This window comes from Chiloscyllium plagiosum, chromosome 33 (assembly GCF_004010195.1).
Source record: "Chiloscyllium plagiosum isolate BGI_BamShark_2017 chromosome 33, ASM401019v2, whole genome shotgun sequence".
NCBI classification, from domain to species: Eukaryota; Metazoa; Chordata; class Chondrichthyes; order Orectolobiformes; family Hemiscylliidae; genus Chiloscyllium; species Chiloscyllium plagiosum.
The window spans coordinates 28976381-29004258 of NC_057742.1; the positions used below are offsets into that span (position 1 = coordinate 28976381).

The 27878-nt window shown below is 38.5% G+C and overlaps 1 protein-coding gene across 3 annotated transcripts in view; it reads left to right on the forward strand.

Annotated features, from left to right (window-relative positions):
* Positions 1-14: 14 nt before the first annotated feature.
* The window catches only part of sumo1 (small ubiquitin like modifier 1), a 38412-nt gene continuing 10548 nt past the window's right edge, over positions 15-27878 (forward strand). The window contains exons 1-4 of one of the 3 annotated variants that reach the window (XM_043675224.1): positions 15-147; positions 13278-13349; positions 13450-13527; positions 24486-24557. In XM_043675224.1, the coding sequence (XP_043531159.1) occupies positions 136-147; positions 13278-13349; positions 13450-13527; positions 24486-24557 (234 nt within the window). In that variant the 5' untranslated portion in view covers positions 15-135. Of the gene's footprint in view, positions 148-12135; positions 12250-13277; positions 13350-13449; positions 13528-24485; positions 24558-27878 lie in introns of those variants that run through there. The other 2 variants (XM_043675222.1, XM_043675223.1) reach the window with 2 other exon arrangements.

The window sequence follows — 27878 nt, forward strand, 5'->3', positions numbered from 1 at the left end:
TCTTCGTAAGTGTTTTGTACGTCATGACGTATATGACGCGTTTACGTGCTGGGTCGGTACGCAGAAGTGACCGGTGAGAGTGTTGCTATTTATTGGTGGTTGAATTCCCTCAAACTACATCTGTCCGGCGTTAATATGTCTGATCAGGTAGATGTTTACGTTTCATTTAAAAACAAACAAATATTGTGCCAGTATAATATTGTGTTTTCGTCGCTTAGTGTAACATTGCAACTCAACACGGGGTTCAAATGGAGGCGGAAGGGAAGGAAGCTGAGTAAAGCTTGGGTGCGCGCTTCGTAGATCGGGGGCGCGCCTTGCAGTTCTGTTTTGGTTTAAATTGGTTGTATAATGTACTTCTTATCGTGAAAGTACAACTTTGGGGGGGGCTACTTTCGAATTCTGCCTAATGACTGAACAATGAGGTCGAGCAGCTAGAGATGGATTGTGGCTTAGTTTTGATTGTTGTAATTAGCCTATCCTGGCGTGCATGTACATTATTTGTGTTGTATTTGGTTTAAATCTTTCAGGTTTTTCATGACAAAATACACCAGTTATAAATTGCGCGGTCAGTAGATTGTACATGAGTGAAGAGAGTATCTAATTAATCCACGGATGTTAATTTAAAATATTTATATTTAATAAAATGGATTACGTATATTCAAGTCTTGTTTACCACGACGAGATCTGTCAACTCTAGTTCAAGTACTTTTGAGATTAATTAATTAAAATTATTAATCGAAGCTAGTGAATAGAATTGTTCCCAGTTAGGCCAGGGAACAGAGAATTAAAAGTATAAGGTGCTTAGTTCAGCAGTGTGTGTGCTGACTGTAATAACTGCTTGAATCTGATTTTTATTTTTCAAACATGTCTACAGTATAATTCTGCATCATGTGACTGTAGAGGCAATACTTATAGTCTATGTTTGGGGTGTTGAACAAAACAATACTAATTCCTCTGTCACCAGCAGAATTGGTTGTGTTCTAATTCAGGGTTGAAACTTTATTGCTGGAACAGCACAGCAGGGAGGCAATACTTATAGTCTATGTTTGGGGTGTTGAACAAAACAATACTAATTCCTCTGTCACCAGCAGAATTGGTTGTGTTCTAATTCATACAAGTTACTAAGTTTAGACTGTACTGTCAAGTAAGTCACTTAAACTGAGTCGCACAGCAACAAATATGAGTGAATTGAGTTTTAACTGTCTGTTTGGCCAAGCAGATCAAATACAAAATTACAAATCCATTCTTTGGATTACTTATTCATGGTAGAGGTGTGATTGAGCACATTAAGCTTTTACATTCCTAACATATCTATGTTGGCTTGAAAGCAAGCTTATTATATAGATCTTAATCAGTTGAGATGAGGAACACTTGTGTGTTTCATTTTTTGGAGCATTTTATTTGTTTGAAAATACTTATAACTGTTTTTGCTGAAACAAAGTTATATTGATAAACCAAGATATTTGAGATCAGAAATTCCTCTTTGATTTTTGTTACAATTCACTGGGTAGTGTGCTGCATTTCTGGCATCATCACAAATGTGAAAAGAGTCAGTCGAACAATCCAAAGTCCCCAGTTTACCTGACTGATACACTCCAGTTAAAAGATTGTACTCACCAACTATGTTTGCTGTAATTTTGTTTTGCTGGTCGGATTTCTAGGTCCGTGCACGGCATTGATTTCTGTTCCCAAAACCAATATGTCACCATACTAATCGGTGGTGAAGAATGTCAGAGTGGTGTAGGTTAGAAGCAACTGTGCTCACTAGGCTTCTGTATTTAACAAGCAAATAGCTGATTATTTCAAACAAAATGTCCTTGATCAATGGCAATTAGCAATTCATATTTTTTAACTTATAACTATGCAACTTAAACTCTATTCTTTCTTAAACTTTATCCCCTTCACAAACACATAGATGTGACCTGAATATTAAGTGTGAAAAAGAGAAAAGAAATTTTAGGAGAAACAGTTCAATAGCACCAGTCTAGATTACAAGATTTGATGAGTTTCTTTCTCTCTCTTGTGTTGAATTCCTTTTAGTTCTTTGCTACTGATTGCAACATTGTTTTATGTTGGTTCTTTATTTCATTTGTTTTTTAAGAAGTTGTTCTTTCACTTCAGTTAAGGGCATTTTATTCCTCTTTCAATCAGATTTTTACTGAGAAAAGTGATTGGAAAATGGCTAGCTGTTACTGGAGACATTTTGGTGCCTTCAAACAGGAGAGAGATTCTTTGTGTTTTCTCTTTTCATGCTCGGTGATTCTCTGCTGCATTGATCCCACATAGCCGTAGTCACCTAGTCAAGGAGCCAATCAAAATATTGTTGTCAAACTCATTGGCTCCATGCTGACTGTTTTTGCTCTCAATGTTCTATGGAAATACAATATTGCTTACAACGCACACTATGCTCCAATGAACATGATTTATACATTGCTAAATAGAGAGCAGAAATTGAAACTTTTCATCTTGCACTTTAGATTAGATTAGATTAGATTACTTACAGTGTGGAAACAGGCCCTTCGGCCCAACAAGTCCACACCGACCCGCCGAAGCGTAACCCACCCATACCCCTACATTTACCCCTTTACCTAACACTACGGGCAATTTAGCATGGCCAATTCACCTGACTTGCACATCTTTGGAGTGTGGGAGGAAACTGGAGCACCCGGAGGAAACCCGGGGAGAATGTGCAAACTCCACACAGTCAGTCACCTGAGGCGGGAATTGAACCCGGGTCTCTGGCGCTGCGAGGCAGCAGTGCTAACCACTGTGCCACCGTGCCGCCCACTTATGATGCAAGAAACCAGTTTACCTCAGATTCCTCTGGAAAGCGAAGTTGTCTCAAAAATTTGAGCAATATTTGAAGTTGGATGTCTCTCTCTCTCTCTGTGCTACTTTCATTAAATCATGTTGCTGACAAGCCAGAAAGATGGTTTGCGTACCATATAAATGAATAATGTAAAATGATTGTGCTATTACGTGTGGGTCATATGACTGGCGGACTATATCAAGCATCCCATTGACCATTTGTGACTTGCAGTATGTCACTCAACCAGCCTGTGCTTCCAAGCATCAGAAAAGTATATCCAACATTAGATGTGATTCTGCCATTGAAAGTTATATGTTGTTTAATCCAGACTATGCTAAGAGTTGCACTTAAACTGGTTTCAAGATCATCAAGTGAATACTCATGAATGCTAGAAGCTATGTACATAAATACTCAGTATCTTGTAATATAGAGTTAAAAATCACACAACACCAGGATATAGTCCAACAGGTTTAATTGGAAGCACTAGCTTTCGTAGCGTCGCTCCTTCATCAGGTGGTCTCTTCACCAGCTGATGAAGGAGCGACCCTCCGAAAGCTAGTGTGCTTCCAGTTAAACCTGTTGGACTATAACCTGGTGATGTGTGATTTTTAACTTTGTACGCCCCAGTCCAACACCAGCATCTCCAAATCTTGTTTTATAGAGACTGACATTTATACCTTCATTGCACCTTAATCAAAAAAAATCTATGGAGACAGCCAAACCTTGTTACATTGCCAAGGCAATGCTCACAGATTAGAATCTACTTGCCGTGCCTGAGAATTAAGATTGACAGTTAACTGGCATGGAGATGCAGCAAGAACATTTGTAGCCCAACCAAGTAGCTGCTTTTTTCTCATTCCATATAAAATGTTTTTTCCAGTTCAAGTCCATTTCTTGCATCCTAGCTCTGATGACTGCAAGACAAAAAGCTTAAACTTCTGGTTTCATTTTAGCGATTGCTTAAACTCTGTACTTCTAAAACACTTTTTTTTAAAAACTGCAACCATCTTTTTGCACAGGTTTCTTCCTTTAAAGCAGTATTTTCCTTTTTCCAAAAACAAACTTATTTTTGTGCACTTTCACAATTTATGTAATGTGTTAATTTCTGGTTGGTTAATCGTGGAGAAACAGACCATACAATTTTCCTTCAAAGTGAAGTTATAAGCCTACAGAGCCTTACAGAAGATGAAGGTACTTTTTAAAAATTTTGCAATATCAATCCTGACCACTGTTTGTTTGTTTTTTTTGCATGAAAACATTGTATAAGGCAATTTCTCATCCAGACTTTTAACAGTACCAGGTACAGTGTAAAATTAGTTACAAAGCCCATTTCTGAGAGGTTTCAACAGGGGTTTATAATTTGCATATTCTGCTCTTGAGGATTAAATAGAAGTGATAACATTGGAAAGCTCTTTTTTTATTATATTCAATAGAATCTATTCTGTAGTTTCATAGTGAGTCTGAAAATCCAGTCATTTGAATCTCTGTTACACATTTCATAAATTCTGATCTCATTTTGATTGGCTTTTAAGTTGTTTCTGATTTAAGTAACAAAATTTGTGGCTATTTGAGCAACCAAAGCTTGAATTTTATTAAAGTGTTGGAAAGGGCACTGAAAGCCAAAATGGAAATGTAGTGACCAGAAAGTACATTTACAACATGGCAATCTTTCATGGGCAGTTTCCAGTACAAATGTGGAGATAGATATTTATAATAATGATATGCACAGACACAAGTCCTGAAATCAGCCATTTCTGTAATGTGGTTTTTCTCCATTAAGAGCCTTGGGTGAAAATATAGCTGCATACCAGCAATTAGGTCAGTCGATTTCCACTGTATCCTATGATACAACACGGGTAACTCCACGTGGGATCTATGGTTGTATTGCATGTGATGTACATGTTTACAGCATGCATATACCTGTAACAGTGGCTCACTGGTCGTGATTAAGAGTGGAGCTTTGGTGGTTTCCTTCAACTTAATCCAGAAAATGTTTGATTTTTTTGGAGCAGAAGAAATAACATTTGACTGTTTATTAGCCAGAAGGACCTTCAATTAGTGAATCAACATTGTATTACTTTAGAGATTTCTGTTTGTATTGAGCTTTTTAAGCAAATTTACTTTTGCTGTGATGAAAGCATTTTTGGGAGTTAGAATGTAAATACTCTGACATGTGCCACTATCCAATACAGCACTACACTAAGTGCACAGCTTACTGAGTTATTACAGTCTTATTGCAGTACTGGATAAGTATCAGGGCCACAATCTATTAGGACTTATTTAATTCTTTATGTGGTGTTTATGTTAATTTATCTTGAACCTTTAATGGAAAGCATGATTTAAAAAAAAAATCATTTTAATCAAAAGAAAAGGCTAGACACCTTTTTCTTTGGGAATTTAGTCATGCTGTAGTCATACTGCCCTTTGTTTTTTGCAATAGCATAAGCTGTTCAAGCCTACTCTACTATTCGGCTAGATTGTGACTGATTCAAATCTCAACTTTGCCTGTCATAACTCCCATTAACTTGATACCCATATTTTAACAAAAAAGATTGTTCGAATTCTTGAAAACTCCAGTTGTCTTACAGCTTTGCTGCAGCGTTTTGGGATATGAAGTTCCAGATTTCTACTACATTTTTGTGAAAAGTCTGATTTCTTTCCTGAAGAGTGTGGCTCTTCACACACTATCAAGCCTAAACACGTGCGCACATACACACTCACACACTCTCCCATGCATGCACAAACACTTGCTCTGGCTGGCTGTTTCATGCACATACACATGTATGTAAGTCTATGGGGTGAATTTGCATTTAGCAGATACGTTTATATTTTGTTCAAAAAGCACACAATGTATAGGCAGCCAATCCATGTGACATTTTATAAACTCCTACTTTGGAAATAGAACCACTCTGTCTCAAGGTAGGGATGGAGACAGACTTTAACCTCACAGTTTTAATGCATTGTCTGAGTTGAGATGTCACCTTTTTTTTAAAATAAAACCTTAAGTTATCACAGGAATGTGATTTGAAAGAAGTTCTGGTACTTGCATATTAATGAATCGTGTTATGAAGTTGAAGGTGTGTACTGTACCTTTTTAAGAGAGAGTGTATGCCGTTTTACACCGAGAGCTTACAAGCACCTGTCATATGACGAGCTAGGAGTCCCATCGTGTACTGGCAAATTGAAAATATTTAACATTTAGCTGTGAAATAGGTACCTGAGGTGATTGCTATTTTGGCTAAATTTAAATTGTTGTCAATCAGTTTAAATTATGATCCAGGATACTAAAACCCAATCGAGTTTGAATTTATTGTTTTTGCCAACCACGAACTAATCCGATGTTTGTTTAGAGTATTTTAATAAAAGCAGGCATTTTGAAAGTCAGACCGAGAGTAACTGCCATCAAGAAAGACTGCCATTCAAAACACTTTCTATCAAAGGTACCTTCTTTTATGTGAAACATCTTTTGCAGTAAAAGACAGAAGATGACCCAGGGAGATCTTCACCCGAAAAGAAAAAGACACCGGAGACGATAGCTGTTGTGTGCTTTTGAAATTAAGCTGATTATGATTTTACTATAGGTTTTTATTGGCACAGTATGTTATAGAGTTGGGGGCAGATAACAAGCATTTAAGAGAAAGGGGCGGCTAAGAATTGTGAATAAATGTTGTTTAATGTTCACTTTTTTAGAGTTCAAGAATAAATTAATATCTTTCCTTGCATAGCAGAATTTGGGAATTCTCTGTTACTCATACTTTAACAGATTACGAGACAAAGTGAGCTTTACTGGGTATTTGGTTTAATTAGCAGAAAGGTTCACCGAACTGTCTTAACAATCGAAACCTGCAACCCATTGTAAAAGTTGAAAGACTTAACAGCAATTTAGGTTTGTTCAATATATCGCATCATTTAAATGAGTCATAGAAATGTACAGCATGGAAACAGACCCTTCGGTCCAACCCGTCCATGCCGACCAGATATCCCAACCCAATCTAGTCCCACCTGCCAGCACCTGACCCATATCCCTCCAAACCCTTCCTATTCATATACCCATCCAAATGCCTCTTAAATGTTGCAATTGTACCAGCCTCCACCACTTCCTCTGGCAGCTCATTCCATACATGTACCACCCTCTGTGATCTTTTGCTATAAATTGTGTCCTCTGATGCTGCCCCACTAGCTATCTGATGAAAGAACAGCACTTCAAAAGCCACTATTCCAAATAAACCCATTGGACTGTAACCTGATGTGTGATTTTTAATCTTATTCTGAGGTTATATACTGTTGTTCTTGATTCTACCTCTGGAAGGAATAGGGTTGATGCATTTGAAACTGTCAAATCAGTTTAACACTTTAAAAGCCTTAGGTTCAGGTTATTCTTCAGGTGAGAAATTTTAGACAGTAAAGACAATATTTCCAACTTTGCTAAATTGTGAAGGCAATTTGGATACTGTAAATATTAGTATTGCTCTTGGGTATCTATGTTACACCTGTATCTTACTGAGATGGCAATGTCCTAAACTGAATGCAGTACTCAATTGTATTTGACTCCGATTCTAGATAGCTGAAGCATCACTTCCTCCCATTTCTTTTCCAACCATCTCTGATAGGCCAACATTACATTTATTCCAGTTGACTACTCTTGGTAAATGTCTTTGCACTTTAAATGATTTGTGTCTTGGGCTCCCTAATCTTTTTGACATCTGCATTTCGGTCTGGAGTCACATGTAAGCCAGACCAGATAAGCATTGCAGAATTCCTTACCTAAAATATGTTAGTGATAAAGATGGATTTTTTTGACAATCCTGAGTGGTTAAGTGGTTGCCATTAGGTTTAGGTTTATCTTTTATGAATTCCTATTTCGTCGTCGTGGTATTTGTATCTGTCCCCATGACACCCTGGGGATTTGGATTGTTAGCCCGATGATATTGTTACACCATTGCCTCCACCTGTATTATTTACTGTCTTAATACTGTAAAATTGCGTACTCAACCCTTTACCTTCCTCTAAGGCAATAATATATATGAAGAAAATAACATTCAATCTAAGCACTTGCCCTTTATACCCACTTTCTGGCCTCCCAAACATTTACACAGTCAAAAGGCTATCTTAATGTCTTTTATGCCATTACTCTTTTGTGTAGAACTTTATTGTATGCCATCTGCAAGCCAATATAGATGCCATCCACAGAAGTATTGAAGCACCAGAGGCAGCCCAGATTCAAGGCCCAGTGCTGTGAACAGGTGAAGTAGAAAATATCTAGATGACATCCATACACACTCCCTAGTTTTTGTTTGTGCTTTTTAAAAATCAACTGGATTAACCAAACATGACTTAACATTAATAAAGTCAGGTTGCCCTTGGCTCAGTTGAGATTTTGCCACAAGGAAAATAACATCAAAAATCTGTTCCACAAATAGAAGAATTAATACTTATGGCTCTAGGAAGGTAATCTTGTCTAATAACAACAGACCAGTTTCCTCCACTTTAATATGTTCTTGCTTCTACTTTTAAATTTCTGTCGTTGAACACCGAACCACAGATCATGCAGGGTAATTATGTTTGTGATACAGAAGCTCTGCACTTTAATAGTTCTGGAATAATGATCTTTATTTGCATTCTTCTATGTATGTTTGCTTTTAAAGTCCTGGACAAGATGTACTATCTATGATGCTCAAACCTTGTCACACGACAGGAGATTATGTTAAGTAAGCAGAGAAAAGTCCCCTAAAAGATGTCACCCTTGGCTTCTGTCACTTGTTTTTAATCATTAACAGAGGAGTGTTGTTGGAAAATTATTGAGAGCAAGTAAAATCTTTGTCATTTCACAAATGAGTAGTGGATGGAGGAGGCAAATTTTATTTTGAAGAAGCTTATATTGCTTAAGTATATTTTTTTTGAATGTAGATAAATACCAATTTTAAAAAAAAAACATTCCTCCTAATTTTGCAATTAAATAGAATTACCAAGGAAATGTATGATAACAAAATACTAGATAAAATATGAAAACCTATATCCAATTTTTTTCCACCAATCTCAGAGTAATTGTTCAAAAAGCAGGAAAAATTTTCACAAAAGATCTTCCTCTTTTCCCAAAAGAGCTCCCAACAGAGGCTCTCCACCTTTAACTTCTTGAACTTGAGCCACTACCTTTTTCAATTCTGAAAGTTCTCTCACACTTGTATTGAAACTGAATGCAGTTTCCATACGAGTACATTGCCCACTCCTGCCCCATTTTTAATGTTCAAATTCAAACAAATTTTCTTTCGTAGGTATACTTGAATTTTCTTTGTATTTTAATCACGTAATTGAATTGGTAGTGTTCTTCATTACTCAGTCTGGCTGTCTTTGCTAGTAGGAAGGTCATAGCAGGAGCAAATTACTGCAGATGGCGGAATCTACTGAAAACAACATTTGCTGGAGATCGCAGTGGGTCAGATAGCATCCATGGAGAGACAGCAAGCTAATGCTAAAGAGTCATCTAGAGTGATCTGTATAATCTCTCGTATATACTTGCATAATTTGAGAAAATTGGTTTGTTGCAGATGAATGCATACTATTTGTTATTGACATGTTAAATGGAACATGGTGTGGAGTGAGAAATGAAAAAGACAAGTATTGGTTCTAACAATGTGTACATCACACAACAACCACCTGTAACATAATTTTGTTTTGATCCAGTCTCTGTTTTGATTATTAACTGTATCCACAAGTCACAAGTTTCAAACATGTCTGGCGTCTATTAATATTTTGTTTTTAGATTGTCACTCAAAAATATTGCATATTTCAGTAAATAATGCAGAGTATTTGTATTCCAGGATTCACGCATACTTTATTTTGCCAAAGCAAGAAATCTAAAATGGCAGTATAGTTGACCCAGAATTATCTTTAGATTGCATAGACCCCCTATGAGTCAGAGGGAAATTGAGGAAAAAAATTGTAAGGAGATCTCAGTTATTTGCAAGAATAATAGTGGTTATGGTTGGGGATTTTAACTTTACAAACATTTAGACTGGGACTGCCACAGTGTTTAGGGTTTAGATGGAGAGGAATTTGTTAAGTGTTTACAAGAAAACTTTCTGATTCAATATGTGGATGTACCTATTAGAGAAGATACAAAGCTTGACCTACTCTTGGGAAATAAGGCAGGGCAGGTGACTGATAGATCAGTGCAGGAGCACTTTGGGGCCAGCAACCATAATTCTATTAGTTTTAAAATAGTGGTGGAAAAGAATAGACCAGATCTAAAAGTTGACGTTCTAAATTGGAGAAAGGCCAATTTTGACAATATTAGGCAAGAACTTCCAAAAGCAGATTGGGCACAGCTGTTCGCAGGTAAAGGGATAGCTGGACAATGGGAAGCCTTCAGAAATGAGATAACGAGAGTCCAGAGAAAGTATATTCCTGTTAGGGTGAAAGGAAAGGCTGGTAGGTGTAGGGAATGCTGGATGACTAAAGAAATTGAGGGTTTGGTGAAGAAAAAGAAGGAAGCACATGTCCGGTATAGACAGGACAGATGGAGTGAATCCTTAGAGTATAAAGGCAATAGGGGTATACTTAAGAGAGAAATCAGGAGAGCAAAAGCAAACATGAAATAGCTTTGGCAAATAGAATTAAGGAGAATCCAAAGGCTTTTACAATACATTTAAGGACAAAAGGGTAACTAGGGCGAGAATAGGGCCCCTCAAAGATCAGCAAGGTGGCTTTTGTGTGGAGCCGCAGAAGATGGGAAAGATACTAAACAAGTATTTTACATCCGTATTTACTGTGGAAAAGGACATGGAAGGTATAGAACATAGGGAAATAGATGGTGACATATTGGAAAAATGTCCATATCACAGGAGGAAGCGTTGGATATCTTGAAATGCATCAAAGTGAATAAAACCTGTTTAAGAAAGGTGGTAAGGACAAGCCAGGGAGTTATAGACCAATGAGCCTGACCTCTGTATTGGAGGGAATCCTGAGGGACAGGATGTACATGTATTTGGAAAGGCAAGGACTGATTACGGATAGTCAACATGACTTTGTGCGTGTGAAATCATGTCCCTCAAACTCGCTGGAGTGTCGGAGGCTGAGGGGTGACCTTACAGAGGTTTATAAAATCATGAGGGGCATGGATAGGATAATTAGACAAAGTCTCTTCCTTGGGGTGAGGGAGTCCTGAACTAGCGGGCATAGGTTTATGGTGAGAGTGGCAAGATATAAAAGAGACCCACGCAGAGGGTGATATGTGTATGGAATGAGCTGGAATGAGTATGGATGTGGTGAAGGCTGGTACAATTGCAACATTTAAGAGGCATCTGGATGGGTATATGAATAGGAAGGGTTTGGAGGAATATGGGCCAAGTGCTGGCAGGTGGGACAAGATTGGGTTGGGATATCGAGCCAGCATGGATGAGTTGGACCGAAAGGTCTGTTTCCGTGCTGTGCATCTCTATGACTCTAATTCAGTTGAGTTTACTTATTTCCTCATGGCTTCTGTCACTTTCAATCTCATAGGAATAACCCTGAAACAGAAGGTAGTGAAGCGGAATTAAAAGATTGCATTTGCTCAAGCTTTTCCCCATCCTAGTGCCTAACTTGAATCAACAAATAATCAAGGATCAATAAAATGAGCAGGCCACTTTTCTAACATAGGGCCATACTTGAAACATTAACCTTTTTTTAAAATGAGTTTAAACACCATATTCTGCAAGTACATAATAGGGTGAGCCCTTTTGAAGAAACAATTATTCTTTCACTGTTGGTTTTGAAAACGTGGTTCAAGTGACCATCAACTTGCTAGCCCTTTAGAAAGCACAGTCCTTTATATATAAACCACACGGCTCCTGCTGGTGCCATAGGGGTGTTGTCTGAGTATTAATGTGGTTCTCGGTCGTAACCATCCTTTTTTATTGAAATATACATTTAATATTTTCAATTTGCAGGTGGTGATGAAGCTGGTTTTAATTGATAAGCTAAGAAATTCAAGTAACTAGGATTTAGTTTTGGAAAATGTTGTAAAACACAATGAGTGATCATCTAAAAGTAGCTTTCTAACAGCAAAAACATTATTTATATGGGAGCTGAGTCCAGTTTGCTGTGTTTTATTTGTTTCTTAATCTCCCTAATTGTCTTTTGATTTTGCTGTTTTCCCCATAATAGCTATTTCTCTACTAAGTTCTGTTTCTCCTTATCATGTTTCAGTTACCTCAATCTGGAAACATGCAAGAATGTTCACTTTTTCTAGGGTCCCCTCTTGTTATCCCTATTCTTTCTTTCTTTCTCTTGGCTTGTCACCAGCTTGCTCTGTGTGCCTATCTCTCATTCTCCCCTGCAGAGAGCTCCATAATAAAGAAAGTGGCTTTCACAAAGACAGTGAGTGTGTAATGCTTGAAGGAATTGTGACTGACATCACCATCGTATTAAACTGTGACCAATTCCACATCTGCAAAGAATGGGTAATCAGAACACAAGATTTAAGTATGAACATTAGATTAAGTGTTACTGTTAACTAAATAAATGTAGAAACATGGTACAACCATAATTTTATAGCTGCTATGCTGTTTGTGTTTTAATTGTTACATTTTCTTGCTAGTTCAGTAGTTTGCTTGGCTATAAGTCAGTTGGCCTGAGGTGTTTTCTATCTTTATAATTGACCAAGTATGTACTGTAATACAGTAAACTGGTAGTCTTTTGTCACACATAATATTTAAATTTTCGAATAATGGTGGCTTTTTGCATTATGTGCTGAGGAAATAATCTTTGATTTCGAGGTAAATGATTCAGGCATGGTAGGCACTTGCTTGCTATGTTTCACTTGAAGCCCCGTTTCATTTTGAGATAGCAAAACCATTTGTCTTTTCTTTCATGGTGTCACTTTAGAATATAGAATAATGTAAATGCTGCACTGTGGATATATTTCTAAAGAAACCCAGGCATACATGCTAGAAAAAATCCAAATTTAAATTTGAGTATTTCTAAATTATTCATTGCTAGCTTTTTCAGTTTATAGCATTAATAAATAACATTTTGTTTAGTTATATTAAACCATGTTAATATACTACTCCAATGGGAAAATATCACATGTGCTAGCATTAGTGGTACCTTGGGCTGCTACACTAGGACATGTTTGCATGCTCCTTTAGTAAGAATAAAGTAACGTTTTATGTCTGCTACGAAACAGCATTTTGTGATTGCAGCAAGCACTAGCTAAGTGAGTGCCAGTTGCATCTAGCCATTCAACTTTACCTGCTCGTATGTAACATTTTTGCTATATTGTTTCCTAAAATTTTTTTGTTAAAAAACTCAGGTATGATTTCTTTCATGTTTCTTGTGTATTTGAAACGCAAATGGCATTGTGATACATTGCCAACACTAAAGGGACAATTGAGCTGATCACTGACCTAGGCAACAGGATGCTGTACAAAGTGATTTTGAAAATAAAATTGTTCTGACCAAAATTCTCCTTTTTTTGTATTGTGAATAGGAGGCAAAGCCTTCCAGCCAAACAGGAGAAAAGAAGGATGGTGAATACATTAAATTAAAAGTTATAGGCCAGGTCAGTGTCATTGTCATTGAATATCTTTGTCTTATTTAGTTCTGCGGTTGCACAACAAATGGAAACTAGGGACTACAAAATAAACACTTTTTTTTTGCAGGACAACAGTGAGATCCATTTCAAAGTGAAAATGACCACGCAACTAAGAAAGCTGAAGGAGTCCTACTGTCAGCGACAGGTGAGAGCCAAGGGAGAAGTCCTGTTTTCCAGCAGGCAGATAAGCTATCTCAAACAGCTTTACAATAGTGTTAGATTATTCAACACTGTCTCCAAAGAGGTATTCCCCTGTTACATTGGGGATCTGGGGTGGAAAGTGCTGTATGCGTCTGTCCCATGCAACTTCCGACTGAGGAAATTTACCAGTACCAGACTATGTGCACATTCTGTGGCCTGGAGAAAACTGTTTCACATTTATGTTGCATGAATCCGTTTGTAGCCACTTTTTTCTTTTTAGTTTTCTTTTAAAAGGTGCTGCTGTTGAAATTTTGCTTGCACTTCAGCCCCACATTCCAGACGGGCACATGGCACAGGGAGGAGTGGGGAAGTCTATGTTTTGTCTTGTGGCTTCGCCTGTGAATCTGGTCAAGATGGCCATTAACCGGTCCAGGCACTGAGCCAAAGAATGGCTTGACTGTTCTGACTATCTGCCCCTCTTTTGCGGTTATGACTGCTTTCTGGAGCAGGAGTACATGGTGTTCATCGGTAAGATGGAGGCCTTTTGTGACCACTGTGCACTGCAGGGGCTGGAGTGCATTAACCTGGGTAATGTTATTTTGAAATGGTTTTTTGTTTCCGCAGGAAGAGGGCGGTTTTAATTTACCTTTTTTGTATTGACTTTGGACCCCATGAAAGAACCAAGATGGGCTTTTATTTTAACCAAATGTTTGTCCTTGTCCCAGAGGTGTTTGAGGTCAGTGTAAAGGGAACTTTGCTTTCATTTGCAATTGGTAGAGGACCATTTACCTCTGACTATTAGACCATTGCTGACCCAGTCCTCGGAATGTTTGATGAGGATGGAGCTGAAGGGGTTTGATTTTTGGTTTCCTTTGTGTTTAATTAAGTCAAGAAATGTTTATTTCACATTTCAACCCCTTATTGTCCATACCGCAATAGTGGTTGATGGAAGTTGAGGAAAACCTTTTGCTTGTTTATTTGTTTTTTCTTTTATTTTTCCAGAATCACTGGAACTTTATTTCAGGTCAAGAATTAGGGCAACTTTCTCTTTTCTGTTTTAAGGAAATAGAGCGAGCTTATATCTGTACTTAACCCAGTACTGTCCCCCTCCTGAGTGTCTGACGGAGGGGCAGGGGTTGGCATTTTGGTTGCATCTTATATTTAAAAGAGAGAGGGTTGCTTTTCGGACTGGAAACCTGTGACCAGTGGTGTGCTAAAAGGATCTGTACAGGGTTTATATGAATGATTTGGATGTGAATATAGGAGACATGTTTAGTAAGTTTGCAGATGACATCAAAATAGGTCGTATAAGGGACAGTGAAGAAGATTATCTCAGAGTACAACAGGACCATGATCAGATGGGCCAATGGGCCAGAAGTGGAAGATGGAGTTTAATTTAGGTAAATGTGAGGTATTTTGGGAAGGCAAAACTGGTTTGGACTTGCACAGCTACTGGTAGGGCCCTGGGGAGTGTTGCCAAACAGAGACCTAGGTGCATAGTTCCTTGAAAGTGGAGTTTCAGGTAGACAAGATGGTGAAGAAGACGTTTGACACGTTTGCCTTCATTGGTCAGAATGATGAGTTTAGGAGTTGGGATATGTTGCAGCTGTACATGGCATTGGTGAGGCCATTTTTCTGTGTACAGTTCTGGTCGCCCTTCTATAGGAAGGATGTTGTTAAACTTGAGGGTGCAGAAAAGATTTACAAGGATATTGCTGTAGGTGAATTGTGAAGAATCCAGGCAATTTGGTAGGCTGGGATTGATGTGAGCTATGACTAACCTTTCAAATTACTTCATAATTATCCAGGTCAGAGCCACCAGGTTGTAGTCATTGAGGCATGCTGCATGACTTTCTTTGGCACCAGAATGTTGGTGGTTAGAAGGGCAAAGGGTAGCTCATGGTGGTGCCCCTTCTCAGTTTTAAATAACTGCCATGCATTGACTGTCTTTGAGTGAAGAAAATGTGTCTCTTCCAATCCAACAGTCTGTTAACAAACTCTATAGGGCTTATCTTTCAGGCTTTCCAAGAGGCATATGCTCCACCAACTTCTGAATACTAGATGTGACGTGAGGAGTCCCTTAAGTGGGCATTAATTGTCTACTTAAGGATCTTGATTGAGATCTTCAAGCTTTAGACTTCAGAGTCTCACTCAACCCCAAAACACTCTAACCTGATTAAGCATCTCACCTGCTTCCAAAGCTCTTTTCCACTTGGGCGTACGTTACACCCTGGGAGAATATGCATATTGTTTTCCATAAACTGCATGGTCATTTTGGATGCCCACCTGAAAGGGTGGATATGATCTTGGTTTAATGTGTAATCTGAAAACAGTCCTTCGGCAAACCATTGAGAGCTACCAAGCTAGATGGCATAATGGCATCAAATCAACATGAACACACGTACAAGTGTCTAAATTCTGTAGTCACTTGGAACAGGCCCTAAGGCCCTTGATGTTTCACCAATCTGTGGAACCAGTCGGAAGCCCATCTAACCTACGCTATTCCATTCTCATCCATAGGTCTATCCAATGACCATTTAAATGCCCTTAAAGTTGGCAAGTCTACTGCTGATGCAGGCAGTGTGTTCCATGCCCCTACTACTCTCTGAGTAAAGAAACTACCTCTCTCATCTGTCCTATGTCTATCACCTCTCAACTTAAAGCAATGTCCCCTCGTGCTAGCCATCGCCATCCTTGGAAAAAGCTCTCACTGTCCAACCTATCTAACCCTCTGATAAACTTATGTCTCAATTAAGTCGCCTCTCAACCTTCTTCTCTCTAACGAAAACAGCCTCATGTCCCTCAGCCTTTGCTCGTAAGACTTTCCCTCCATACTAGGCAATATCCTAGTCAAATCTCCTCTGAACCTTCCACATCTTTCCTATAATGCAGTGACCAGAACTGTAAGCAATTCTCTAAACGTGGCCGCACCAAAGTTTTGTACAGCAACAGCATGATCTCATGGTTTTGAAACTCAATCCCTCTACCAGTAAAAACTAACACACCATATACCTTCTTAAAACTATCAACCTGGTTGGCAACTTTCAAGGATCTATGTACCTGGACACAGATCTCTTTGTTCATCTACACTACCAAGCATCTTACCATGAGCCCAGTACTCTGCATTCCTGTTACTCATACTAAAGTGAATTACTTCATACTTTTCCACATTAAACTCCATTTGCCACCACTTAGCCCAGCTCTGCAGCTTATCTATGTCTCTCTGTAACCTACAACATCCTTCGTCACTATTCACAACTCTACTGACCTTAGTGTCATCTGCAAATTTACTAACCCATCCTTCTAGACCTTCATCCAGGTCATTTTTATATAAAATGAGAAACAATAGTGGACCCAAAACCGATCCTTGCAGTACCTCACTAGTAACTGAACTCCAGGATGAATATTTCCCATCAACCACACCATTTTCTTTCAGCTAGCCAATTTCTGATCCAAACAGCTAAATCACCCTCAATCCCTTGCCTCTATTTTTTGTGCAATAGCCTACTGTGGGGAACCTTATCAAACAGCAAATCAAGTGCTTCACCCTCATCCATTTGTTTGGTCATCTTCTCAAAGAACTCAATAAGGTTTGTGAGCACAACCTACCCTTGCCAAAACCGTGTTGACTATCCCTAATCAACTTATTTCTCTCCAAACGATAAATCCTATCTCTTATAACCCTTTCCAAAATTTTACCCACAACCGAAGTAAGGCTCACAGGTCTAAGCTTGAGCTAAGGCTGGCTGTACTATCTATTATCTTGTTTTCGACAGCATCACATGGAATCCTACTGTGAAAGGTTTTTCCTTTGTTGTAATACGCATGATTACCATAAGTTTTCAAGAAGTAGGAATCACTGATTTCCTTTTCTAGATATTGAATATCAGATCAATCCACTGAACACTGTATTTTTCAGGTAAGTTGATAAATTGTGAAAACAATAAAGCACATATTAATACATCATTTTTGAAAAATGAAGCTATTGCATTGGTTCTGTATTCATTCTGTTTCTCTTCCACTTTAAGAATAAATATTTAAAAGTCAACAGCTAATCATGCAATCAGAATAGTTGACTGGGAGTTATTCTTGAGTCTGCAGTGCTTGACTGTTGAATTATTTGTAATGTAAACATGATTTGGATTCATTGTATGTTTGTGTTGATTTGACACCATTATGTTGGCTGGCTAGGTAACTCTCCATTTTCCTCAGTGATAATATCATTTCATTTCATTTTTTTTAAAGGTTTTTTAGATTTCATTTCATTCCCTACAGTGTGGAAACAGGCCCTTGGGCCCAACAAGTCCACACCGACCCTCCAAAAAGTAACCCACCCAGACCCATTCCCCCTATTGTTGAAAAATATACATTGTAGTGAACATTTTGATTTGTTTTTCAACAATGCAGTTACAATTCCTTATTTCGAGACTTGCCATGTTTAGTAAGCTAAACCAGAGTTGTCATAGCTACAGTCTGTGCCCCACAGCCTATTTGCATTTCTTATTTGGAAATTTTTTAAACTTCAGTTTGAGTAGAGCTTTGGAAGAGATTGATACTTCTTAAATTAGAAAAACAAGGTCTCCCTCTTATCCACATGACAACAGTGTCCTAAAAGACAGCAAGACTATGCATCAGTGTAAATATTGATGCCACACTTCTATAATATCATTACCTTTCTCCATTCCTCAACTGCTTCTGAGTTGTCGGACTTCAACACACAGAAATTTCTCTTAACTACATATTGTGAAAGCCAATATATTGTCTTCAGTCTCCACCATCACTTCTTTTTCCCAGCAACTGACTCCATTTCTGGCTCTGGGGACTATCTGATGCCAAAAGATATGGGTGCTCAGCCTTGGTGCCAAGATCAGCATCAATTGTACATCCACATTATTGCTAAGTCTGCCTACCTTCCACCTCTCTAGCATTGCCTGACTCAACCCTTGCCTCAACTCAATTCAAAAGCTGCTGAAGCACTCAGTCAAGCCTCACAAGATGATGAGTATTTCATGCCATGCTGGCTGCGCACCATCTTCCATTCTCCAGAATTCTAAACTCATCCCAACCTCTGCACCCATATTGCGACTTGCACCAAGTCCTGGTTGACTTCTGATTTAAGCAGTGCTTTTATTCTGAAAATCCTTTGCTTGTTTTTAAATGCCTCCGTATCCTAATTCTTTCCCACTTCTGTTACATTCTCCAGTCCTACAACTCTGATTTATCTCCAGTCCTATGTCTGGAGCATTCCTGATTTTTAATTGCACCACTACCTTGATTTTTCCCACCTAGAGAGTGATGGAAGGTGATAAATATGTGTTAATCATTTTGTTTTGATACTTATAAGGAAGGTAGAACAGAGGGACTGACACAACCCATGTTTGTTAACGAGAAGCGAATGTTTGGTTACAAAGTCTGAAAATAATGCTGTATAGAACAGTAGATTTGCTCCTACTGTGTGTGGAATAGACTGGCTAAAAGCTACCTGATTTGTGAGCAAAAAGGATCAGGACAAAGTTCAGGAAATTGAGAGTTACACCAATGTCAGATTTTGGGATGATATCACACTGCAATCTTTGAAAAGAGTGGTTATGCCTTGTAAAATAGCAAGAATAAAATGTTTTCAACACAGGCGTAGCAGCCTTGTTGAAATACCGTTATGAAGTAGACCATAAGCAGTTGGGACACTATTGTGTTCCTTTTAATGGAATATAAAAGAAATTAAAGCAGTGTTATTGACATGGAGAGTAGAAATTTAGAAGGTAAAAAGTCAATTGTTAAAATTACTGAGGCAATTTGTTCTTCTTCTCTAAGATGAAATTTTTTTACAAATAATACAGGAATAAGGGATGAGATGTACAACTGGCTTAAAGAAGAGATAAGTAACAAATGTGAGATTTTTAAGAAATATCAACGATCACCATCATTGGTTATAGTAACTCTGCTGTTGGCAAGAGATTTTGATGTGGAAGTGGCTATGGATTGAGTTATAGAGTAAAGCAGAAACCATTTTCGTTTCACGTTTTGTAGATTTACAAACCAGATTTTGTCATTCGACAATACTGCACAATTAAGGTAAAATAATTGTGGTTAAGTTAATGGAAATGTACATAAGGACCAGACTTGGACCACCAGCAAATTTTCTCAATAATAATTTGCCAGTGATAAATTCAGATATGTCAAAATGTGAATGTAATAAATATGAATACAGTTTTAGAAAGCCATTTAAGCAATGGGCTATGCAAATGAAATCACTTATTACTAGACCAAATAGTTCATAAAATTTTGTTAAATAAGCCAAACTTTACTTTTTTTGCCTGCACTAGCATTGGCTGCACATAAGAATTTGTTGCAAATATTAGGAGGATATAGACCACATGAGTTAGCCTTTGGTTGGAATCCAAAAGTTTTCAAACACTAATAAGTGATCAGCCACATTGTGGGAAGGAGCTACAATTAGTTGCACTGCATTCAGGTAGAAAGGCTTTCATTAAAGCCAACGTGTCAGAAAGAATTCAGAAAACCTTAAGATGTGAGATAAGGCTAATGGAAACCAGTTTCAATCTGGCAGATATGGTTTATTTTAAGTGAGAGAGGGGCTTAAGGAATGGAGCGGCCTGAGAAAGATTATTAGTGAAGACAGAAAAAAATAATTATACATGACAACTGCCAAAAGGTGGGTATCAAAATCAAATATTCATAAGATGTTAGTTGATGGTGAAATGTGATTATTGTAAGTGTAGCAGAGAAGACAAGTGGAAAACATAAAAGCTGGTGGAATGTTAAGGATGAGAGGAACAGGTTAGGCTGTCCATAGTTTGGGAGCATGGAGTACAAAGCTGGAAGAAAAGTATTATGGACCTGGCTAGACCTCCTGAAAACATGTCAAGAATGTAGCCCAGACCCTAACTTTTTTTTTCTATTTTTTTTAAAGCAGGTGTAATGTGGATATTCCAGGAGTGATGCAGTTGGTCCAACCACTCAGTTTTAAACAAAACAGAATTTATTTACAGACTATAGAATGAAATGCAAAGGAAAACAGAATTTGGAATAACAATGATTTGAAGACATGATCGAACTTTTCTGATTTCCTGCAGCATCCCATAAACAAACTCTAGACAAAAAAAAAAGAAAAATCAAATACAGATTCTTACAGGAAAGATGTTAGAGAGAGAGTCAGCCAGAATGCGGAATCAGGATTTTTTTTTTCCCCAGGAGCTTTTTTTGATCAGCAGCTTCAAAATTTTAAAAAACCTGAGGTAGGAGAACTGGCCACTCCCCTTTCATTGTACAATTTAAAAAAAAACTTAAAAGTACCTTTTCATCTGATTGTTGCCTAGGCAGTATCTGTTAGCTATAATTAAATAACCAGTTCAGACATATCGACACCTCTGCCTAAGGGCAAACTGACTTGTTAAAGGGGCAGCATCATCCCAGCAAGTAACATGATATCAGCTCGAACAGTGGGTATGGGAGCGAACATGTCTCTAGCAAGAGATCACCTAACATTGAATGCAATCCTATTAATAGGAGGGGGAGGTCAAATAGGAGCAGTCCAGAAAGAGCGAAGACTAGCTAGAAGGTGTAGTTTAATGAAGACAAGAAAAAAATACAAACCAGGAATGCCACGAGGAACAGAAGCCCATTTGATGGGGAAGTTTTAGTGTCCATGAACAAACTAGAAGACAAGTTAATAAAAGATGCAAGACAACAAGAACTATAGAGCTGAAGAGAATTTGGGGTGTACACCGACATGGCAGATAGAGGACACCCAGCTCTGTCACAGCTGGATGTGCACCGAAAAGGTATCATCTGATGGATCACAAGGTTAAGGGAAGACTAGTGGCACAAGATTTTGAAGAAAACTGAGGGAACCAAAATCGAGAGATTCACCAACAACAGGAAATACAATTTTGATTTTTGTTTTTAGATTTGTTAGCAACAAATGCCTGAACTAGGACTCCCAAGTTCCTTTTGTGCTTGAGATTTCTGAAGCCCTTCCTCATTTACCCAACAGTCTACACCTCTTCTTCTGAACAATGTGTTTAATCTCACAATTTCCCATAATTGAATTTCATCTGCCACTTTTTTGCCTATTCTTCCAGACTGTCCAAGTCCCTCAGAAATCTCCCTGCTTCCACAGCACTAGTTATTCCTCCACCTGTCTTTTGTCAATTGGTAATAACTGTGCATTTCTACAGGGAAATCAGCTTAAGACAGAAGTGGTTCTTCATCCTCCAGAAAGGGCGGTGAAGGCAGTGGGAACGCTTTGGTAGTTGAATAAATGTATATATGTCTTAAATAATGCTTCTAGATTTTGGTATTTCTCAGTAAGATCTGTCTTACCAGAATTGGATTGCCTTCAATTAAGACTGCACATGGCATAGTCCAGTCAATATAAGAGCCAACTTTCAGACATCTTTATGATGCTTGTGGATGATCTTTTATTTGTGGCATGGGTATGGAGGGTTTGTAGTTTCTCCCGTGGGAAAAGGAGATAAATGTTGCCTTTCATTTGGAAAGTTTAAAAAGATCAGAAGAATAGTAAACTGTATCTTTATGGCAGAGATGCTTGCTGTTGGTGAGGCAGTAGATTTAGAATTTTCCTTGGTGAAAATATGAGAAAGAACTTCAGTAGCAAGGTACATTGAGTGCTACATTGAATATAAGTCCCTATGGGATAATGTACACTCAATGAAATGTGTGAGTGAAGAAAAACTGAGGATTGATATTAGAGTTTTAAAAGATGAGAGATCTCTATTGAAATGGGAGGGTGGCAAGTTCTAAGAAACTTGAACATACATAAAAGGATGCTCACAGCTTTGGGGAAAGAAAAAAGTGCAAATATAATCTGCCATTTTGTGTTTTTGTTTTAATCACAAGTCTATTGTAGACACTGGTATTTATCTAAGAAAGGTGGAATCTTATCATTTAATGTGATCTGAAAGGATGTCCGAGGGTGAATGGAATGAATGTTCAGGGTGCTGATTATATTAATTTTGACTTATGTATGAATTGATTGTCCAAAATTTGGGGAACCCCTAATCAGTGGATCGAGTTTTATGGAGTGTGACTAATTGAAATTAAGCTCCCATAGAAGTGTGGATTTGAATTCTGCTTAGACACAATACTCTTTAGAGTATAACTGCAGATAGCCAGGAATTCCTATATTTAAGAATGAGAGCAGAATATGTCCAGGAATTAAAAGTGAGCTTAACACCAGTGGGAGGGAATTTAGTGGAATTCTGAGTAATGGAGAGAACAGAAGAAAATCTAGAAATTACTATTATAGCAATGATCTATCAACATGGATTTCCTTAAGAACATTCTTGTGAACCTCGTCTGGATCTCCTCCAAAGCTACCACATCCTTCCTTAGATACAGGGTCCAAAACTGCTCTCAATATTCCAAGTATGGTCTGACCAGTGCCTTACACAGCCTCCATAGTATTCTAGCCCTTTTGAAATCAATGTCAACATTTGCCTTCCCAACTGCCAACTGAACCTGCAACTGAACCTTATGAGAATCATGAACTAAGACTCCCAAGTCCCTTTTGTGCTTCAGATTTCTGAAGCCTTTCCTCACTTAGCAAATATTCTACACCTCTTCTTCCTACCAGTATGTTTAACTTTACAATTTCCCACATTTGTATTTCATCTGCCACTTCTTTGCCCATTCTTCCAGCCTGTCGAAGACCTTCAGATGTCTCCCTGCTTCCGCAGCACTACTTATCCCTAAACCTGTCTTTGTCATCTGCAAACGTAACAATGCCCTTAGTTACCTTGACCAAATTGTTAAATGTATAGCATGAATAGCTATGGTCCCAACACTGACCTCTATGGAACTCCTAGACACGAGCTGTCATTCCCAAAAAAGGCCCTTTTATCCACCACTGAAAAATATGTTGCTGGAAAAGCGCAGCAGAATCGAGCAGGAGAATCGATGTTTTGGGCATAAACCCTTCTTCAGGAAGACACACCATCTGTGTCTTCGGCCAGTCAGCTAGTCTTCTTTCCATGCCAGAACCCTACACCATGGGTGGTTCTTTTATTTAGAGTAGACAGGCAGGAGGCTGGAAGAACACAGCAGGCCAGGCAGCATCAGGAGGTGGAGAAGTCGACTTTTCTGGTGTAACCCTCCTTCAGGGCCTGATGCTGTCTGACCTGCTGTATGTTGACTTCTCCACCTCCTGATGCTGTCTGACCTGCTGTGTTCTTCTAGCCTCCTGCCTGTCTACTTTGGATTCCAGCATCTGCAGTTTCATTTTGTTGTCTCTTCTTTTATTAAGCAGCCTCCTGTGCAGCACCTTGTCAAGGGTCTTCTGGGAATCCAAATAGATAACATCCACTGGCTCTCTATCTAACATTGCTTATTGCATCCTCAAAGAATTCTAGCAGAATTGTTAGGAATAACCTCTCCTTGATGAAGCTGTGCTGACTTGGCCTTGCTTAATTATGCACTTCAATGTACTCCTCAATCTCATCCCTTTGATAGGCTGTAAAATCTTTCCAATGACTGAGGCCAAGCTAATCTTTTTTCCTGACTCCCTCTTGCCTCCATTGTGCCAATGTGAACCACAATTGGATCTTCCCCTCCCTCTCCAGTATATTTTCAAGGGGCCTCGAAATGTCCTTTACCTTAGCACCAGACAGGCAATACACCATGAGGGAATCTTGACCCTGCTCTCAATCCTAAAATGAAAACACCTCCACCAATCCAGCTTTTAAGCTAACCACTTACAAGGGGTGATAAAATGTCTGACCTCCATTTTTCTCTTTTTTTTTTCCTTTTTGATGAGAGGTGAGTTTTGGCTTTGGGTAAATCGTAGCATAAACCTGCAAACTGCTTTTCAAAGAGTCCTTTTTAGCAAATTACAAATAGTGCAAGAAAAAAAACTTCTAAGTCAGAAATTCCTACTTGAAGCAGACTTTAATTTTGTATATTTTTGCCCCTCTTTTGATGCAGGGAGTTCCACCAAATTCACTTCGATTTTTGTTTGAAGGTCAGCGGATCACAGATCACCAAACACCTAAAGAGGTATGGGAAAATTTTATTTCTGATGAAGTGCAGCTAGTGAGAAGGCTGTGAGAGCTGCTGAAGATTGCAACAACACTGGATGATTATTATATTTTGGTGAGAGATGTTGATGCTGGAGATTAGAATGATCTCCTGCATTTGGCACCTCAAATCAGCATCACGCACCTAATTAAACTGTTACACAGTGAGATGCAAAATGAAACATTCTCAACCCTGCCAAAATGTTTTTTAAGCCCAAATGGAGACAAATAATGTTGCATCAGATCAATGTGAAAATGTAACCCTCAACAATTGTTTGCAGAGCTTCTCTGAGCAATCAGTTTCTCAAGTCAGTGACATTTGCTAAGTTTTTTTTTACAGTTAGAAACAAATTTCAGGAGATGAGGTGAAACTGCAGATAATTGTTTTCATCCTTGACTCTTGCAGAATTAAACTACTCATTTATGACTCTGAGCTACAGCTGCAAGAACAAAATCGTAACACACCAAGACACACCGCCTCCTGGAAACCTTTAAGTTGCAATATTTTATTTTTCCCAATCCATTCATGTTGAGGTATAGGTTTGTAGATGTCAGGCACTCCCAAATATCTGATGTCGTCGTATCTTGTGAAAGTCAACAACCTGTTTAATTATGCTAGTCATCTTTTGAATGCCTCATTCAGTCATTACTTGAAATCCATTTAAATCCATTCCCATTAGAGTCACCAGACAGTAATCAGATGAAATAAATCCTTTTTTTCCCCTTTTTGACCAGGGAAGCACTTTTTTACTACTGCTCCAGTTCCTGGCAGCTAACTCCAAGCTTACAGCAGTCATAAGATTTTAATGGCTGTGTCTCTCAGCCAGTGAGTGAGTAAACTCATTTGAGGTAATAGGTTAAGCTAATTCCCGAAATACCGTGAATTTGAAAGTTCTGTTGGAGCTTAAATATGCTCTATGATCCTCTGTTTTGTGCAACTGGATATGTACAAATAAAAATCTGACAAGATATGAGACCATTTAGGCCTTTGCATTATTTTAAGGGCAGTATTTCCGAGCCCCAAAGTGGCATATTGGACGATGGGCCAAGAAAGTGACAAGTAGTCATGTCATCATTCTTCCGTAACTCCATCCTGTCTCTCAAACGTTTTCCAGTGGTGGTTCCAGATGTGAAAGTAGATGACCAACCAGCTTACAGAATTTAAGGCCCTGTCAAGGTTGACTTTGCTGGGCAGCTCACAGCCCCTTAACCCAGTGGATCATCCAGAGAACATGCCTGTTTGATGCCTCTAATTTTTAGCTTTTCACTTCCCATTCTTAGGTGTCTCAATCTTTAACTTGCCCCAGTGATGCCCATCTCTCCCGATTTTGGTGCTGCTAAGGCAATGAAGTTGCTGGTTCTCTGATTGGGCCAACATGTGCGTTTTTCCTCCACCTTTTTAATTGGGAGATGAGCCTGAGGCTGACAGGAAATGTGGTCTTGGAACCCTCCACTTTAGGGTTAGAGTCAGAGTCATACAGCACAGAACACAGTGCTTCGGTTCAACCTCGTCCATTTCAACCAGGTTTCCCAAACCAAACTAATCCTATTTGCCTGCTTTTGGCCCATGTTCATCTAAACCTTTCCTATTCATGTACTTGTCCAATTGTCTTTTAAATGTTGTAACTATACCTGCATCTACCACTTCCTCTGGCAGCGCATTCTACGCATGAACCACCCTTGGTGTGGAAAATGTTGCCCCTCAGGTCCTTTTTTAATTCTTTCCCCTCTCCCTTAAAAGTCACCCCTCAACCTCCTATGCTCCGGTGAGAAAAGTTTTCAGCCTATCCAGCCTCTCCCTATACTCAAGTCTTCTAGTCCCAGCAACATCTAGGTAAATGTTTTCTGCACCCTTTCCAATTTAATAATATCCTTCTTATTGCAGGGTACTCTGGAATAGCTATCCAATGAATTCTTCGCTCTTTAGACATAGAAGCATAGGAGTAGGGGTAGACCATTCAGCACATCAAGCCTATTTTACCATTCTAGACCATGGCTGATCATTCACGGCAACAGTCTTCCTTCACTGTCCATACATTCAAGAGGTATCAGGAAAACTGGCACCTGCTGTCTTGGGTATCATGACAGCTTTCTCAACTTAGTGTACCATGATAGAGAATTTTAAAGAGTGAAAAAAGTTCTCCTCCTGTCAATCCTGTGATTTGCCTCTTATTCTAAGATGGTGTCCCATGATGTTTGCCCCCTTCCCCACAAGCCATGGGAAACATCCTTTCTGCATCAATTCTATCTAGCCCTTTTAAGAATTTTATAATTTTCAATGAGGTCACCTCTCATTCTTCTAAACTCTAGACAATACAAGCCCAGTCTCCTCAATCTCCTTTATAGGTCAGCTCTATCATCCCAGGAATTAATCTGGTGAAGCTCTGCTGCACTCCCTTTTTGGTACAGATGTCATTCCCTTCTGTAAGGGAACCAAAACTACACAAAATACTCAAGCTATAATCACTCAAGTTACAATCAGACAGTTGAAGCACAGTATTCCAGTTTGTTTTTCTTCTCCGATATTCTGAAGATTATATTTGCTTCTACCATCCTATAAAATACATTGTAATTCTTTTTGATTTTTAAATTCTCTTCCCTCATGCTCTTTTATAATTTGGTGTTCTAAATCATTCTGACATGATAGCGAAATTCAGTTTTTTAAAAAAAGCTTGGTTTACTATAGTATATTGTAATCTTGCATCTTTATAAAGTTGTTATTTTAAAACAAACACAATCACGATTCTTGCCTCCCTTGGCACTACTTCTAAGTATGAAAACATCTAGATAGATATATGAATATGAAGGGTTTAAAGGGATATGGGCCAAGTGCTGGCAAATGGAACTAGGTCAGATTAGGATGTCTGGTCAGCACAAAAGCGTTGGACCAAAGGGTCTGTTTCCATGGTGTATGCCTCTGACTAGTTAAAGAATAAAATCTACTCCCTGTTATATGGCATTACTGGTTACTCAGAGCTCCTTCCTAAAACATCTATTGGTATTTTCCAATTCTGTCAATTTCTCAAGAATACTATATCAATGTCAGCCAAATGTTAGTAATGCTCAGAAAAGGAATTTGAAAATTTCTCTCCTCTTTCTCTTTCTTGATGATCATGTTGGCTTTCACCAGAGCTATTTCCAGAAATGCCAGAAGTAATTGTTTTATAATAATGCCATGCAATCATCTACATATCTCTTTACTTCAGTAAATGTCAGTGTTACATGATAGTTTTGGTATGGGCATCCCATTAACAGACAACTCTCATTATCCAGAGCACTGAAAAATGAGTGTATACGTTCA